Here is a 17,993-nt window from a genome sequence, read left to right as displayed (position 1 = left end):
ACCGATCGGTTTATGACATCAAAGTACCGCGAGAGAAATTCAAAAGCATAAGGATCCGTCTACTTTCTATTCGCTCTCGCGGTACTTTGATGTCATTCACCGATCGGTCTGTGCAGCGCCGGTTCAAGTCGAACAAGCCTATTTATTCGTTTTTTGCCTGTGAACTAAAAAACGAAAAATCAAGCCGAAATCTCGTTTTTTCGTTTTTTTGTAAAAACGAAAAAACGAATAAAGGGGTGACTTCCGTTTTTGGTTTATAAACGAAAAACGAATTGACTGAAGTTCAAAGACTCTCTTCATTCTTTGTTCAAAAAGGAATAACGATAAAATGATCGCCAAAAACGAAAAACTGGCCGTTTTTAATTGGTTTTTCGTTTTTTTTGATTCTGACACCAAAAACGGTTATTTGGTTTTTCGTTTTGAAACAAAAAACAGAAAAACGGTATTTTCGTTTTATAATTACAAACGAATTACGGATTATCCAGAGATCCCCTGACCGTCAGAATTATTCATGTATTTTGAGAAAAGTGAAAATGTTAGGAGAATTGGTAGGCTTTATTATTCTGTTGTATTAGATGAGTATTAATTTATGGTTCTCCAATTATTGCTTACACATTGTTATTATTGTAATTAATTAGGCCTATATGAATTTATTGGAAATGTAATGATTACATTAATGACATTACTATTATGATTATGGACACTATAAATTATGGTATATTGGTGTCCAATCCATAGCATGATTTATCTACGTGTGTTATTACCACATGATTGCTTGATTGACAGATAAAGGGGCGGAGCTTTACCGAATAGAACAGTCAGTGCGTTATGGCCAGTCAGTTACTTTGACCAGCACTCTCCATCTGAATAACCTGAGAGAGAGAGAGAGAGAGAGAGAGAGAGAGAGAGAGAGAGAGAGAGAGAGAGAGAGAGAGAGAGAGAGAGAGAGAGAGAGAGAGACGACAGCACCTCAACTAAAGCGTTTAATAACAGATGGAAACAACACCGGTTGCAGTCTGTGGTTTACAAACGTGGATTATGGAGAAGTTGCCAACTCAATTTTAAGATCATTTCAAGACGGGAGAAAAGTGCTCAAATCCCTCGGGATGGTTGAAGAATCACAGCAAGGTAAGCATTTGTTTTTCAGTAAACATCATTATGAGCGCTTTCCGTGGGTTTGTTAATACGTTGCCTGCACATGTTGCGTCTGTTGTAGTTTATTTATTAGCTTACAATCGTGTGTAGGTGAGGACTGAATAATGTTGTGAAACAAAATCCCTAAACAATTGTAAAAGTTGCAAATGAATCCTTAGCATTGTTGTTAAAATAATACCATTATTAAAATTATTTTTTTATTTTGTTTTTATTTTTCAAATTAGCTATACAGTCTCCTGTACAATGTCATGTTTAATATTGGGTTCTTCGTTGTATTAGTAATAGTAATTAGTAAATAGTGCATGTTTATTAATAAAGGAGAATTATACAAACCTGATTGGATGACTGACAGCTTTGGTTTGGTAACAGATGGATCCCCAGACATTCTGTTTTGAGATGCTCAATACAATAGGCTACGTTGCATTACAATTAGTTTGAAATATATTTAGGGGCAAGACATCGACATCAAATCAACAACATCTGTTAACAATGTCTCAATGTTCTTGAAATATTCTCTATTTCAACTTTGATAAAAGCGTTTGACGTGCTGCCGGACTAGCCATTGCATCAGACAGATGTGCACAGCTATTGCAACCCACTCTGATTACTGCAACAAAGGAATGGTTATTCTTCTTATAGCAAGTCACACTTCTCTTGTTAGGGCATTTCACATTTGACTCTTTTTCTTTCTTTCTTTCTTTCTTTCTTTTTTTTAATGAATGGATTTCAAAAACTGACTAGAGTATTGAAATGATTGTTGCATGCGTCCTGATCAACTCTTAGAACTTAAGTCTATTTTTAGAAATTGCATATTTAGATAACCTATCAGGGGGAGGAGACTGATGGTTTAGTAACCTCACACATTTTCACAACTCGAGTATGAAGTGGCAGGATGCAGCATCATCTCTGATCTCGCGGGAGATGAATTCAAAAGCTGTGTGTCACCAGAGAGTACAGTGAATGCTCATTAAGTTAAGCCATGTTTGTTATCCATAAATCCACTAGAAGCGTTAAAGTGACTAACAGTGTGTTGTTAGGAAACTCAATTCTTTACTGTGTCCTTTTGAGCTCATTCTCAGTTTTAGATGACTGATTCAGTGTCTTCAGCTGTATAAAGGTTTGTTTTGAAGGTATTATTTGCCACTCTGCCAAGCAATATCCTTATTTTGATTTGTCTTCACCATTCTGGAAAAACAATCTATATATTGGAAGCAAGTACCAGACTTACAAAATATGGCTATAAAATCAAATGTACCTTTACTGCACTGGGAAGCAGTTATTGTGAAGTGTGTGTCTTGTACTAGTAATTGGTTCTGCTTTTCTCCTAAAATACCTGGTGGGAAAGGTCTTCTCTACCAAAGCAATTGTGTTCCCAGATGTAGCCTACTTCTTCAAACCCCCCTTCTGAAGAAAATGTAAATGTATTGACATTTGTCTTTGATTTATTCCCAAATTACGATTTTAACAATGTTAAATAAAATTCTAAAAAAGTCAACATCTCAAGGACAACCCTTAAGCAGTCTATGGGGACTTTAGTAGTGAATGTATGTGAACATAAGGTGTCACGGTTTGGGGTTGAGGAAATGAGATGAGGACCCAAACGCAGAAGAAATAAAGGCTTTTATTAAGCAAAAAATAAAACAAAATACAAACAAAACTACCCTGAAGGGGACAACTCAGGGTAGACTCAGGGTCAATGGTGAAGACACATCAAAATAATGATATTACTTGGCAGAGTGGCAATTAATACTTTCCAAAGCCTTCAAAACAGACTTGGACTTGGACTTGACGAAGAACACACAAGGGTAAACATACGACATGCGTATGACAACGAACCAGCACAGGACCGCAAACACGGGGAGAATAAATAGGGAGACGAGGGAGGACAGGTGGGGCAAATTAATCAATAATCAGGTGTTAGACAATCGACAGGAGAGCACATGGCACAAAGGAAACACATGACAAGCCAAGCCACGTGTTCACACAAAACATGACAACATGAAAGCACACAGCTAGTGGAAAACACAAGCTGTGTGCTGCACAGTACAAGACTACACATGACATGAAAGCACGCGGCCGATGAAAACATGACCCGCGTGCTACACAGAACACAACAGATGCAGACAGGAGAGCGTATGGCCCGAGCGAACTCGAAACCGCACGCACACACGACAAGACGATTGTGCCGGGGTCCAGAAACACCACTCCCCGCACATGTAACAAGGCATAAGACAAGACAAGACACGCTCGAAGCCGCGCGCCCACACAAATACATTACAAAACAGAACCAAGAAATACACTAGTCAGAAGTGACAGAACCCTGACATACTGTAGGCTATAGGCTATATATACACGCACACATATATGTATATTATGTAAACAAAAACTTGAATGTTAGATGCGACAACTTTGTATAGGCATGTTGACTGTCAAATTGTTTTCATGGTATACATTATCACAATATTGAAAGAAGTTGCAAAAAAAAGTGTCGTCATACTATAACAGGTTCAATAACTTATAACAAAAAAAAAACTGAATATTTAAATACAATAATAATACACAAAAAGTGTAACAGATGTTTCAAACAGATGAAAGTGTTTATAAAGAATTATAAAGAACAATAGATAACCCTTTACAATAAGATCTCATTAGTTAACGTCAGCTAATAATGCATTAACTAACATTAACAATGAACATGATAACATTAGTAAAAATAACAATTGAGCATTGTTAGTTAATGTTAGCTCAGGTTTTGATTTTAATAATGTATTATTAAATGCAGAAACCAAGATTAATAAATGCTTTGAAAGTATTTGTCATTGTCAGTTTATGTTAACTAATGAATTAACTAATGGAGTCTTATTGTAAAGTGTTACTGAAGAATAATAAAGAATCAAATTCAATTTTTGTAGTCCTAATAGACTTAACATTGAGTGTTGGGTTTGTTTGCATCAGAGTGCATGTGCCTCTTTGACGTAGCATACAGCGGTGTTGAGCATTTTAACGCTTGATGGAATAATATTCTTCAAATGCATTCTAAAAATCGGAATAATTCGTAATAAATAACTATTCACTGTATTTTAAAGTGTCCACGATAACAGTACCGTGCATTATCGTGATATATTGTATTACCGTATATCGGCACGTGTATAGTGTAAGTAGGACAGATGGAGGTGCAAATATCACTAACACAAAATCACCATTTATTCCAGAACTATGTCCAGTTAAATGACCTAAAAAGGAAAGTGATCGTTAATGATAATCATTAACACACGCATCAGTTACAGCATTGTAATATCTCTGTAAATGTATGTAGAACATATCTATGGTAGTGAGACGTGTCTGATGTGGCACTAAATTGCACATCATTAGACAACCTGTCGTTAACCCTTGAAAATCGTTCAAGTGAGGACCTGCTGAAAATGACATGCTAGCAGGTCTGACTCATTTCTTAGATCTATGCCATTAATACACCTCTATCTCAAAGGCATCAGGCTTTTGAAGAATCATTTATGTGATTATTTTAAATCTTCCTGCTCTGTTGTCTTTCATTATTTTCCTTCCACAACCACAAGAACATTTTGCATGGCAGCGCGCAGGGAATCAGCATGTATTGATTACAGATATGAAGGGAGTGTCTTGACATCCAGTAGCCGATAAGAGATGACAGAGTTTGTAGAGCTTAGTCTGAAGCGTCAGAACGTTGGCAGGAGGTTTTTGAATCATAAAGCTGTTGGATGTGACTGCCCTTCAGCTTGTCTTAAACTGAGTTCAAAGACTTTTCTGTTTAAGCCTTTAATTTCTTTATTTTCATTCTGCAGGAAAGTAATCACACTCCTCAGTAAGGCCCTAATGGAGAATGACACCTCCATCCCCTCGGGCTACGTCCCACATTACCTTCTTCGAGGGGATCCCTTCGCCTCCAAGCTGTCCAAGGAGGCAGACATAGTGGCGGCGTTCTACATCCTTATCATTGGTAAGTGTACAATGTGGACGATCATGTGGAAGAGTTCTTTGCAAGCATCATGTGAATTGTCATTGACAAGACCAGTGATAAATTTGAATTCAAATATTTAAATTAAGTTATAGCAGAATGTCTGGAATTTTTAGAGGCCGTTATTGTACTTACACTGCCGTTCAAAAGTTTGGGATCGGTACGATTTTTAAGGTTTTTAAAATAAGTCTCTTATGCTCACCAAGGCTGTAATTATTTGATAAAAAAACAGTAATATTGTGAAATATTATTACAATTTAAAGTAACTGTTTTCTATTTTAATATATTTTAAAATGTCATTTATTCCTGTATTGCAAAGCTGAATTTTCAGCATCATTACTCCAGTCTTCAGTGTCACATGATCCTTCAGAAATCATTCTTAAAATGCTGATTTGCTGGTCAAGAAACGTTTATTATTATTATTATCAATGTTGAAAACAGTTATGCACAATTTGTTTCAGGATTCTTTGATGAATAGAACAACAGACAACAGCATTTTTCTGAAATAGAAAGCTTTTGGAACGTTATACATTGTCGTTCAAAGGTTTTATTTCAATACTTTTATTCAGCAAGAATGCGTTACATTGATCAAAAGTTACAGTAAAGACATTTATAATGTTACAAAAGATTCTGTTTTCTGTTTTCAACATTGATAATAATAATGAATGTTTTTTGAGTATCAAATTAGCATATTAGAATGATTTTTGAAGGATCACGTGACACTGAAGACTAAAGTAATGATGCTGAAAATACAGCTTTGCATCACAGGAATAAATTATATTTTAAAATATTCAAATAGAAAACAGTTATTTTAAATTGTCATAATATTTAACAATATTACTGTTTTTTGTATTTTTAATCAAGTAAATGCAGCCTTGGTGAGCTTAAGAGACTTTTAAAAACATTATAAATCTTAACGATCACAAACTTTTGAACCGCAGCGTATTTCTTGTTGATTTGAAGAATTTAAAATGTTCGTCTAGCAAAATGTCTTCAAAAAAACAAGATATAATGACATTTTGATGATATTTTAGTTACCAACAATGACATAAATGTACCTTACTGACTCTCAGTGATGTCTGAGAATGAGGTTTTGCTATCAGATTTATTGTCTTAATTTTGCCTGAACATCTAACAGCCTTGCATAAGAACCAATTTTAACTTTGTGTAGGTTGGTAAGGCCAATGAACAGTCTTGGGAGTAGGCCTAGACTAGACACACTGATTTAATTATCTTTAAAGCAATAGGTCCAAACCCTGATTGTTGATTATGAATGATGCACAAAGACTAACATAATTGAATATTGATTGAAGGAGACTGTTTTTGTAAATATGTGTGCACCAGAAAAAAAATTCTGCTTTGTTTTCTCTATGAATTGTTGGATTTCACTTGACCATTCACAGAGAAACCTAGACTAAAATATAAATACAATAAAATTCTCATTATTGCGTATTTTAATGAGAATCTTGTATGTTTTTGCACCTTTTAACTATCAAATATTCATTATTGCCCTTATTGTCCAGCAAGTCAAGTGTATCTGAAGAATGAACGCCTCTCTTTTGTTTGTTTTGTTTGTGGTGTGTTAATGTACTCTGATGTTAAGAATAATCAGAGTGATAATCCAATCAGATTTAGCAAGTGTGAACGGCAAAAATCACGTGAAATGCGATCTTTACAAATCCGTTTCGAGCTACATTCATATGTGGTTTGAAATCCTATTTAAATGGGATTTCTGGAAATCCGTTTCAGTCTGACTGCTCTGTTTGGATTTCCCGTGGTTTGTGGCTTTCTCATGCCACTTAAAATGCATCAGACGTTGTTATAGGAAACATGCTGAAAGTCGTTGCAGAAACAAGGTTGCGTTGTTGCAAAGTGCCGGACGAGTAGACAGACATAACAGAGATATGCTTTAAAACCGGTGGAGACTAAAGCATGTAATATAAGTGACATGTGAAGGCCAAGTATTGTAACCCATACTCGGAATCAGTCCTCTGCATTTAACCCATCCAAGTTAGTGTACACACATTAGGAGCAGTGAGTAGTGAACACACACACTGCAAACCGTGAACACACGGCTGGAGCAGTGGGCAGCCATCTTTGCTGTGGCACCCGGGGAGCGATTGGGGGTTAGGTGCCTTGCTCAATGGCACCTCAGTCATTTCCAGGTTACCAGTTTGACTTTCTAACCATTATGCCATGACTGCCCCAGAATACCAGCCTCCTATGTTTCTGCCGCCGCCTCAGAAGACGCAGTAGTCTAACACGGCAAGTAGACAACATCTGTATTAGCGACTGTCCTGCACAGTTCATCTCCAACCCTAATCAAACACACCTGAAGCCACCAATTAAGGTCTTCAGGATCACTTGAAAATTAAAGGCAGATGTGTTTGATTAGGGTTGGAGATGAACTGTGCAGGACAGTCGATCGGCAGGAGCAGGATTGGGCACCCCTGCCTTACATGTTGAGGTTGTTGTTGTTGTTGTTTTTTGGCGCATACCTACCAATGCAACATCTTTGCCATAAAAACCAATGCAGATATTCTGGGAAACGATAAAGTGGCATGGGACACACAAATCGGATCTGAACAGTTGCCATACATAATGTGGACAGTCAGATTCCAATTGGATAGACAAATAATTGGAGTTGGACTCCTAATACGTGTTATGAACAGGGCCGTAGCAAGGGTATATGGGAACCGGTGCAGGTTGCTATTGTGGTTGAAATCTCAGGGGGGACCCCCGAAAGCTGTAGCTTCTCTAGCAACAGCCCTGGTTATAAATGTAGCATTTGCCTTCTTGTATTTAATTCCTTTGGTTCTAAGCAAGAACCAAAAAGTGACTTGCGTAAAAACCTGCTTTCCCCTTAATGTGCAAATCCTGACAGATACCATATTGCCATGCTGTTGTCACTGAGGAAGACATGTTCTATCCACTCATGTTGTCATTGAGATGACATCCTCCGTCATATAGAAGAGTTTGTGTTGAGCGGTGTCATCTGTGCATTTTAATAGAACTAATATATGACATGTTGGGGATACTGTGGCTCCACTGTACATTTTTCAGTTTCAGGCACATGTACAAGTATTGGTTACCTGACCAGAAAAATATTTTGAACATTATGACCACCATCGCAGCAGAAAAAAATAGTTTTAGTTTTTTAAACGCTTTTCATGAAAATATAAACAGTGTAATAAAAAAAATATGAAATTCAAAATAATTAATGAAACTGTAATGTAAAATGTACATGGCTGCATATTCTTTTGGACTTATATTAAATATCTCTCCAAACCAGGATGAACATTTGTAACATTTTGTCCATTATTTAATTGTTTATAATACCGACATGACCTCTCCAAGAGAATGCTAGCTATGTCCGTTCTGCATAGTATTGCATTTTTTAGAAACAATTCAGATGTTTTGCCAAGTTGATGTGTCTTTATGTAATACGCTTTTGAAAAATATAATTAGAAAATACATTTTTGCTTCAGCACAACATTATTTATTCCATCAGTAACTATGTTATCAAGGAGATGCTCAAAAGGATGTTTCCTCTTTCATGGGGACATTGTGTCTCATTTGACCTGAAAGATGTGTGTTTCAATCAAAAGACTGAATCAATAGTTCTTCCTCACTGCAATTTTCAAGTCTGTTCTCCTCCACTCATGTTAAGGGAACAGTCTGAAGGTGTTTCATAAACATTTAGTCTCAAACACATACAATCAACAAATATCAGTTACAGTATTTCAGTTCAGTTTTTAGTTCACATTTGGTAACAACAACAACAGTGGTTTCATTTATGGATGGACTGTCTCTTTAAGAACTAAAACTGGAGAAACAATGTGTCTGTTAGTAATATTAATGTGCGTGATCCGTTGATTCATGATCATATGAGGAGAGTGAAAGAGTTCATTGAATAGTCACATGAAATAAAGTGTCTTCTCTGAAATGGTGCATCAGTCAGCTGACGCAACAGGCCAGGATTTGAAATGATGTGGAGCACATGATGATCTCCACTTTGGAAAGCTGATGTTCAAAATGTCTTCATGGACTTTATGAATCGAACATACTGTAAGATTTATGAGTCATTTTTATTTTTTATTTTTTATATTTATAAAATGTTATGACACTTTCAAAGCCTTTTCTGGCTTAATAAATACAGAAGGAACATTTTTGCAGCAAATAATCTAGGTCATAAAGAAAGGAAAAACGAATAACACGAGTGAAATCATTGTGTCATTTGAATGTATGTGGCTGTAACCAGGAAAGACTAATTGTCACACTGCTCTTTCATTATGGTGACCTTTTTTCATCCTTTCACTGAGAAATGGGCTATCTAGTAAGCTTTGACTCTTATTAGTTCTCTACAAATAACAGAAATGTTATAACAGGAGTCTTAATGTGCTGTCTTTGTATTTCAACAAATACACAACCCCAACACCTGGGTGGCAAAGGACTCAATATAATGGAAAGTATAAGGAAGCCTTCATTAAGGTCCAAGACTTTCTTAAGGCACTTTTAAAAACAGCATCTGGTCAAACTCACAGTATTACTGTTTGTCTTATGTTTTTACAGGTATCTTGTCAGCCACTGGAAATGGTTATGTCATATACCAGACCGCCAAACGCAAGAGCAAGTTAAAGCCGCCAGAATTCATGACGCTGAATCTAGCTATATTCGACTTTGGCATATCAGGTAAGTTTAAATGACTTGATATCATGCTGCTGATGTTATCTTCATCTGTCAGATTATGTATTATATAGCCTATCTGAAAGGATCTCTGTTGTATACAAGATTTCTTTTGGTTGTGTGTTTAAAATATACAGCGTTCAGTGTATAGCATTATATTTGGCGTCGACAATGTGGCAGTTTATTCAGCACTGCCTCTTATGACACTGTCTTTCTGGCTTATTTATGTGCTGTTGTTGAAATGCACTTGTAGAAATCATACAGAGGATTTTAAGGCCCTGAGGTTACAAAAGAGAACAAAAGATCAAATTCCTGCCATGATGACCTAGAAAGACTCTCTTTTCCTTCATCTTCCTTTGTCATGATTTTTTTCTCTTACTTTAGAGTCTTCCGTCTCAATTGGGGTTTGCATCTTTTGTTACACTATATATATATTTTACCTGAACATAGCGGTATTTCATGACCCAATAAAAAATGTCCATGGACGCCCCTGAGATTTCCAACAAAGATTTCCTCTCCTTCAACGAATTTATATCCATATTTGTACTCTAGCCCCACCTAGTGGATGTTTAGTGTGGCTGCTTCAGAGCAGCAGTGATGGTTGAGGCCCCTGATAATAATTTGAATCTTAAAGGGATAGTTCACCCCCAAAATGAAAATCGTATCATAATTTACCCACCCTCATGTTGTTCCAAACCTGCAGTAGTTTCTTTCTTCTGCTAAACACAAAATAAGATATTTTAAAGAATGTTGGTAACCAGACAGCTGACGGCATTGACTTCCATAGTATTTATTTTTCCTACTATGGAAGTCAATGGGTGCTGTCAACAAATGTTTTATTTTAGGGTGAGCTATCCCTTTAAAGAATGAACTGCTGTTTACAGGCCAGTATTTATATTTGTACTTATACAAAGAGCTCACTTTCTAAGATTTACAGAACAAATGACTGCCTGTGTAGCTCACGAAGTTCATTCCAGTTAATTAAAGGTGGAGTGTGTAATTTTTGAGCTAGAGACAAAAACAAAAGACAAAAATAACTGTTTATCTCTGCCTGATATTGCTTAGTGGAGGGTCCTGCCCCAAAATCATGGCAGTGATGCGGTTTTGGGACACTCAAACAAATGTTAAATTATTACTCAGTTTGTTTGAGTCTACAAATGGTTTACTTATAGTTGTCTCTGCATATTATTCGGCATAGGAGAAAGTAATTTAACAACGAACAGGGACGAGAGAATTGATCAAATATGATTTATCATTTTAAATGCTTGAGAATCACCCTTGTCAGTCAAAATTTTAGCATAGCATTTTGGATATAAATTATATTTTGTTTTCAGTGTTCCATCAGGAGTTCAAATTGATTTAGCTCCGTCCAAAATGCCATTCTCGTCATGTCGCCTATTAGCCAGGATGGCGTCGCTGCATTTGAGCACAATGAAGCTTTTGTTTTCTTGGGAGTCATGCACATGGCAGACTGCTTTAGTGCGTCATATTTACGCAGACTCGGGGCCAGTGTGCTTTCTGGCGTTTGTTCATATGAAGAACACATATAGGTCTGCCGTGAGACATGGCTACCGTCAACTGTTTGGTTACCCATATTCTTCAAAACATCTTCTTTTGTGTTCAGCAGAAGAGAGAAATTCTGTAACACTTAAAGCCTTTAAAGATAATGCATAAAAGTATTTTTAATGCATTAATTATGCCTTATAATGCATTGTTTGGTCTCATTAATAACTGTTATATTACATTATAATACAATTTTAGACTGTATAATGCATTAATCCACAACCAACAAACAATTTCAGATGTAACAAGGAATCTGTGGATATTATAATGCATTTAAAGGGATACTCCACTTTTTTTGGAAATAGGCTCATTTTACAACTCCCCCAGAGTTAAACAGTTGAGTTTTACCGTTTTCGAATCCATTCAGCCGATCTCCGGGTCTGGGGGTCCCACTTTTAGCGTAGCTTAGCATAATGAATTGAACCGGACAAGACCATTAGCATCTCTCTCAAAAAAATGAACAAAGAGTTTTTATATTTTTCCTATTTAAAACTTGACTCTTCTGTAGTTACATCGTGTACTAAGACCGATGGAAAATGAAAAGTTGCGATTTTCTAGGCTGATATGGCTAGGAACTATACTCTCATTCCTGCATAATAATCAAGAAACTTTGCTGCAGTACCATGGGTGAAGCAGGCGTAATGATATGACGCAGCGCATGCCGCCTGATAATAGGCTACTGAGCTGGGGACTATTATCAGGTGCTGCGTCAAATCATTACGCCTGCTTCACCCATGGTACTGCAGCAAAGTTTCTTGATTATTACGCAGGAATGAGAGTATAGTTCCTAGCCATATCAGCCTAGAAAATCGCAACTTTTCATTTTCCGTCGGTCTTAGTACACGATGTAACTACAAAAGAGTCAGGTTTTAAATAGGAAAAATATCGAAACTCTTTGTTCATTTTTTCATTTCATTTACTATTGGAATGGGACTTTTGAATGTTCTCTGAACCATCTGAAAAAGTATTAAGTAGTAACATTGAAAAAACATTAGACAAATGTCCAACTAATATGTTTCAGAAAATGTTCCATGAATGATGTCCAAATATAATTTTTTGCGCTAATGTTTTGATAAAGTTATTTAAAACAAGATAACTTTGATCAACCATTCTATTATTGTTACTGGAAGAACGTTTGTTCTTAAATTTCAGAGAACCTTGGCAGAATGTTAGCCAAAGTTCTGAGAACGTTCCCGGGACTGCCATCTGAGAGCACATGTTCTTTTGTCTCAAGTCTTGTCTGACATAAGGTTGTTTTTATGTTTTTGGTCAGTCACTGGAAAGCCATTCTTCATAGTGTCGAGTTTTGCGCACCGCTGGCTGTTCGGGTGGCAGGGATGCCGCTTCTACGGCTGGGCCGGCTTTTTCTTCGGATGCGGAAGTCTCATTACCATGACGATTGTCAGCTTAGACCGATACTTGAAAATCTGTCATTTAAGATATGGTAATTAAGTCTATCTATCTATCTATCTATCTATCTATCTATCTATCTATCTATCTATCTATCTATCTATCTATCTATCTATCTATCTATCTATCTATCTATCTATCTATCTATCTATCTATCTATCAGTCTGTCTGTCTGCCATCTAAATGTGTTAATTCCCCATCTCTAGTTGTTTATCTATCTATAGTTATGTTTATCTATCTATCTATCTATCTATCTATCTATCTATCTATCTATCTATCTATCTATCTATCTATCTATCTATCTGTCTGTCTGTCTGTCTGTCTGTCTGTCTGTCTGTCTGTCTGTCTGACTAACATGAATTTACTTGGCCATCAGGTACATGGTTCAAACGGCATCATGCCTTTCTCTGTTTGGTTTTCACGTGGTTCTACGCTGCCTTCTGGGCCACCATGCCAGTGGTGGGCTGGGGAAACTACGCACCTGAGCCATTTGGGACGTCCTGCACACTGGACTGGTGGCTGGCCCAGGCCTCTGTGTCTGGCCAGAGCTTTGTTATGTGCATGCTCTTCTTCTGCCTCATCCTCCCCACTGGCATCATCGTCTTCTCCTATGTCATGATCATCTTCAAGGTGAAAGCCTCAGCCAAAGAAGTCTCTCATTTCGACACACAGAATAAGAACAAGCACAACCTGGAGATGAAGTTGACTAAGGTTTGTGTGTTTTATTAATCAGAAATGCTATGTGAAAATGCCATGTCATATTTCATGTGGTTCTGTTTGCATTCTCCAGGTGGCGATGTTGATCTGCGCAGGGTTTTTAATAGCTTGGATCCCTTATGCTGTGGTATCAGTAGTGTCTGCTTTTGGAGATCCTGATTCAGTGCCTATCCCAGTCTCTGTTGTGCCAACTTTGCTGGCCAAGTCCTCTGCTATGTACAATCCAATCATATATCAAGTCATTGACTGTAAGAAGAACTGCTTCCAAGCTTGGAGTAAAAGGAAACAACGTTACAAGACTTCAAGGTATGTGCACCCTTCAAATTCTAGAGGAATAAGGGATTAACTGGCTTCTGATCTCTCTCTCTTCTCTCTCTCTCTCTCTCTCTCTCTCTCTCTCTCTCTCTCTCTCTCTCTCACACACACACACACACACGCGCGCGCACACACACACACACACACACACACACACACACACACACACACACACACACACTCACTCTCTCTCTCTCTCTCTCTCTCTCTCTCTCTCTCTCTCACACACACACACACACACACACACACATTAATATATGTGTAATTAATATCCTCTGCGCTATATCATCATATTATGGATCAAATGCAGTATGCTAATGCATGTCCCACTGTGGGTGGATGTTTTTGCTGCAATGCCGGATCTTGCTGTCTCTCGTTCCATTAGCGTTGTGTTAAAACACTATTTTTAAGACAGTTAAAAACAATCGATACACATGCGTTTTGCTCTGTTCAAGGGGTCAAGGTTTAGCTGGTTTGCATACTCAAAAATCTGTTCAAAAGTTGCCTTGTATTCTTATGAAAAAAATGTTTCAAGCTACGTATTGCTTATCTTTTATTATAGTTTAGTAGTAGTTCAACAAATGTGGTTTTACAATTCATGAAAATTGTCTGTTTTCTGAATGCAACAAAATTTTTCCTTATAGAGTTGTTAGTGTGCAGCAAGAATGTGACACATTTACATGTGCGTTATCATTCTTCGACAGAGTTTTGTCTGAATTTTTTTCTCTTTTTGTTTTTTAGACGTTTATTGGAAAGATTGTTGACTCAAAACCCAGGCATGACTTAATTAGGCTGAATGCAACAAAAAACAACTGATTGACTGAAGACTATTGAATGCAGCTGTCTTGTTTTTCCCAGGTTCTACTCCATCTCTGCCTCCCTGAAAAAGAGACCAGCCAAAGAAGTTCCGACTGAGATATGAGCAAAATGACAGGAACCCACAATGGACCTGTGATAGGACACTGGGCAATTTGTTATTGTACAATTTAGACATCAACAATTCACACCCACCTACTGTAACTTCACTCTTGTATACTACTGCCATCAGCTTTACAAACCCCCTGCAAACACAACTCATTTTAATTTGATCTTTCTGTGTATAAAAGAATTAAGTGGTATACATGATGTATTTTTATACATATATATTTTTTTGGTTATTTGTTTTATATTCCAGCATTCACAGTACCAACACGTTTAAAACAACCTGCTTAAAGTCTAATGTGACATCACTTTTTAACAAATAGTAGTCTGGTTTCAGTCTATAGTTTCTCATTTAGTGTTTGTACAGCAAGTAAACATATAATTGAAACTGGTCACTCACACACATCTATACAGCAGCATGGTCACAGTCACAGATAAACAACAATGTATACACACACACAACATGAGTGCATCTTTACAGGTTTTTTTTTTTTTTTTAATCAAATTGACTAGACACTGATGCACTAATTGAGGCTATTGAATTTCTTTTTTTTTATATTATAATATACTTAGCATGATAGTTTTGGGCCATGTGCAATGATTATATATTAGACATGACATTGAAGCTGTCTTTTACATGGAAAGGTGTCTCCCAAAGTCTATGGTCTTGAGAATGATTATTATTATTTATTTATTTATTTATTTTTTACTCAATTGAAATCCAATGTCATTTTAACTTTATGTATTTAATATGGTAGCCTTTTGCATGTTATCAGCCTTCAGACAGCCCCTAAACTGTTAAAGGCTAAAGAAGAAAGTGCACAGTTGGTAAAGATAAGTTGATTATACAAGTTTTCCAAAAATATTACATATTATGTTTTGTGGAAGTTGGATGATAATTAACAAATAATGCTAAAGCAAGCTGGGTTTATAAAATGTTAGACATTTCTTTTTTAAATACATGAGACTACTAGCTTACAGTATTTAAAAACAAAATTGCTCTCAGATGACCTATGAAAACACACCGTACAATGCTAGTGCTTTTTTTAATCCGAAAGAAGCTTGTTAATACTCAAAACATAATGCTTGCACAATTAAAGCTAAATATTATTGAATATAATAAATAGTTTACACTTATTTTGATGGAGGTCACAGTTTTACCTGAATGGCAACCAGTTAGATTGTTGTAACTGGATGTTTGGTTATACTGTACAATAGAAACATGATCGCTGTAGTATTAAAAAAAAAAAAAAAAAAAAAATTAGCAGAAAAAAATAAAGACAAAAACAATTAGCAGAATGATGGTATAATGAAAGTGGACTTTGATTTAAAATTGCTAAAAACACTAAATAAATAGCTCTTTTTTGTTTTCCGCAAAAAAACTAATGCTTTGAACCCCAATTGTGTGAGTAGCCTATGAAGACAGAAATGTTTTGAATGAAAGACTCTTTATTGCACTATATAAGCTCAGACATGCTTACAAAGGTCTTCAGCTTTAGCGTGAATGAATGTTGTTGTGGTGTGCTGGATCTCATCAACAAAGCTAGAATAAAGTTAGGATCTCCTTGGGTTCAGGGTTAGGTTTCGAATGAATGACCAGAGATTCCCCCGTTTTGATCTCCTGAGCCTCTGACAACGCATCCAAAGGTACTTAAAATCCTTGCAGCCTGTTGGTAGCTGATCCTCATGGCGCTGGACTTCCCTCAGCAGTTCATCCCGTTTTTCAGCAGTTTAATTTAATGCCCACGTCTTTTATCTGATGCTTTCATGCCGTTGTGACAGAGAGGTGACGTCCCCTTCAAATCAATGGCCCGGTTGCAGGAAGTGGAGAATGCACTGGATGCCTCACTGCCTGCCTTCTGTTGTCCTTGTCATAATGCAGTTTACGGCACGCAGGAGCCAGAATAACAACCTTGTCTCTCACCAGACAAAACGCTAAAAGCCCCTTTTTTCCCCAAAGATAGCTTTAAAAGCACACCTCTCATGGTCTGTTTAAATTTGTTTTTATAACAAAATTTAGACTTGAAATGAATGCCTTTTCATATGCTTCATCATCAGCTTGATGAATGATGTAATGTACTGTACAGAATGTGGTATGAACGATTAGCACATTGAACCTGAAGTGAAAAGTAATGAAACCAAAGGTAAACCAGTCATGTTTTGTTTTGGCAGAAGGAGTACGCTAACATTCTTCATCAGATCTGACAGGCTTGTCAGTGAATAGGATTGATGAAACCTAAAAAAAAAAAAAATCTTTTGAAGAGACTGGAATTATTGAAATCCCTATTAAACTGAGGAATATACCATTCTACTATAAATAACACTTTGCTTTACTTATCAAACCTAAGAAAATGGTTTTCTCTAATGGTCCCAGAAAGCACTTAGATGCAACCAGAAAATGCCTTGCCATGTGAACTGATGTATAATGGGGCGACTAAAGTGTTCTAAATCTAAATGTGATCTGAGAGGCAAATAAAGCTGGCAGATTAAGGGATACTTACCAAAGACAAACACATTTAACAAAAGTGGAACACAATATGTGCATATATATATATATCTTCTATACTATTTTAGGGCTTCGTTATCATTGTTCTGATGCATTCAGCTTCAAAATGCTCTTGCATTAGTCAGCTGATAAAATTGATCCAGGACTCTGAGGATATTAGCATTTTTGTCGCAGATGTCTTTGTTACATAAGTTGAAGACTGCACCTTGATTACATAAAAGAAGCAAATATACTGTAAGAAATTACCTAACTTTCTTAGGACAAAATATTCCATGTAAACTGAAATAATCTCAGATAACATAAGAGATTCATTATAAAGTAATGGAGAAAATAGAAGTGCAGAATACATGCTGATGAATTATTTAGCTTTATTTTGTTCTCTTCCATATTATTTTAAACTCTAATACTATTTTTTACTCTAAAGATCATTAGCAATGTGGTAAACAGGGTTTTAATATTTAATTTCCAAGGGAGTGTTTCTCTGTTACTACGTTGATTTTACTGTAAACCTGCAATGGATGTCATCTATTGATTATTGCATGTCACCAAATTAAATTAGTTAGAAATCTGCATATCGTGCTCATCAGATGTTGTCATTGTGTGTTGACACGATAATTTTAAATATAACTTAAAGGGATAGTTCACCCACAATTTTCTTTTAATGATGTCAGTATTTACTCATGCCTTTCTAAACGTCAAGACAGAAAGTCATATCCACCTGTTTCC

At 36.4% G+C, this 17,993-nt stretch overlaps 1 protein-coding gene across 1 annotated transcript; it reads left to right on the top strand.

Moving 5' to 3' along the window:
• Positions 1-773: 773 nt before the first annotated feature.
• On the top strand, positions 774-14,957 carry opn5 (opsin 5). Its single transcript, XM_084433289.1, has 7 exons — positions 774-1,128; positions 4,977-5,131; positions 9,722-9,841; positions 12,672-12,842; positions 13,185-13,519; positions 13,599-13,831; positions 14,699-14,957. The coding sequence occupies exons 2-7, from the start codon at positions 5,008-5,010 to the stop codon at positions 14,760-14,762; spliced, it is 1,047 nt and encodes a 348-aa protein (XP_084289415.1). The 5' UTR covers positions 774-1,128; positions 4,977-5,007; the 3' UTR covers positions 14,763-14,957.
• The last annotated feature ends 3,036 nt before the right edge of the window (positions 14,958-17,993 follow it).

This window comes from Rutilus rutilus, assembly GCF_951802725.1.
Source record: "Rutilus rutilus genome assembly, chromosome: 15".
In the NCBI taxonomy this organism is placed as follows: Eukaryota; Metazoa; Chordata; class Actinopteri; order Cypriniformes; family Leuciscidae; genus Rutilus; species Rutilus rutilus.
The sequence above is the reverse complement of the archived record's forward strand: the minus strand, read 5'-3'. Positions and strand labels throughout refer to the sequence as shown.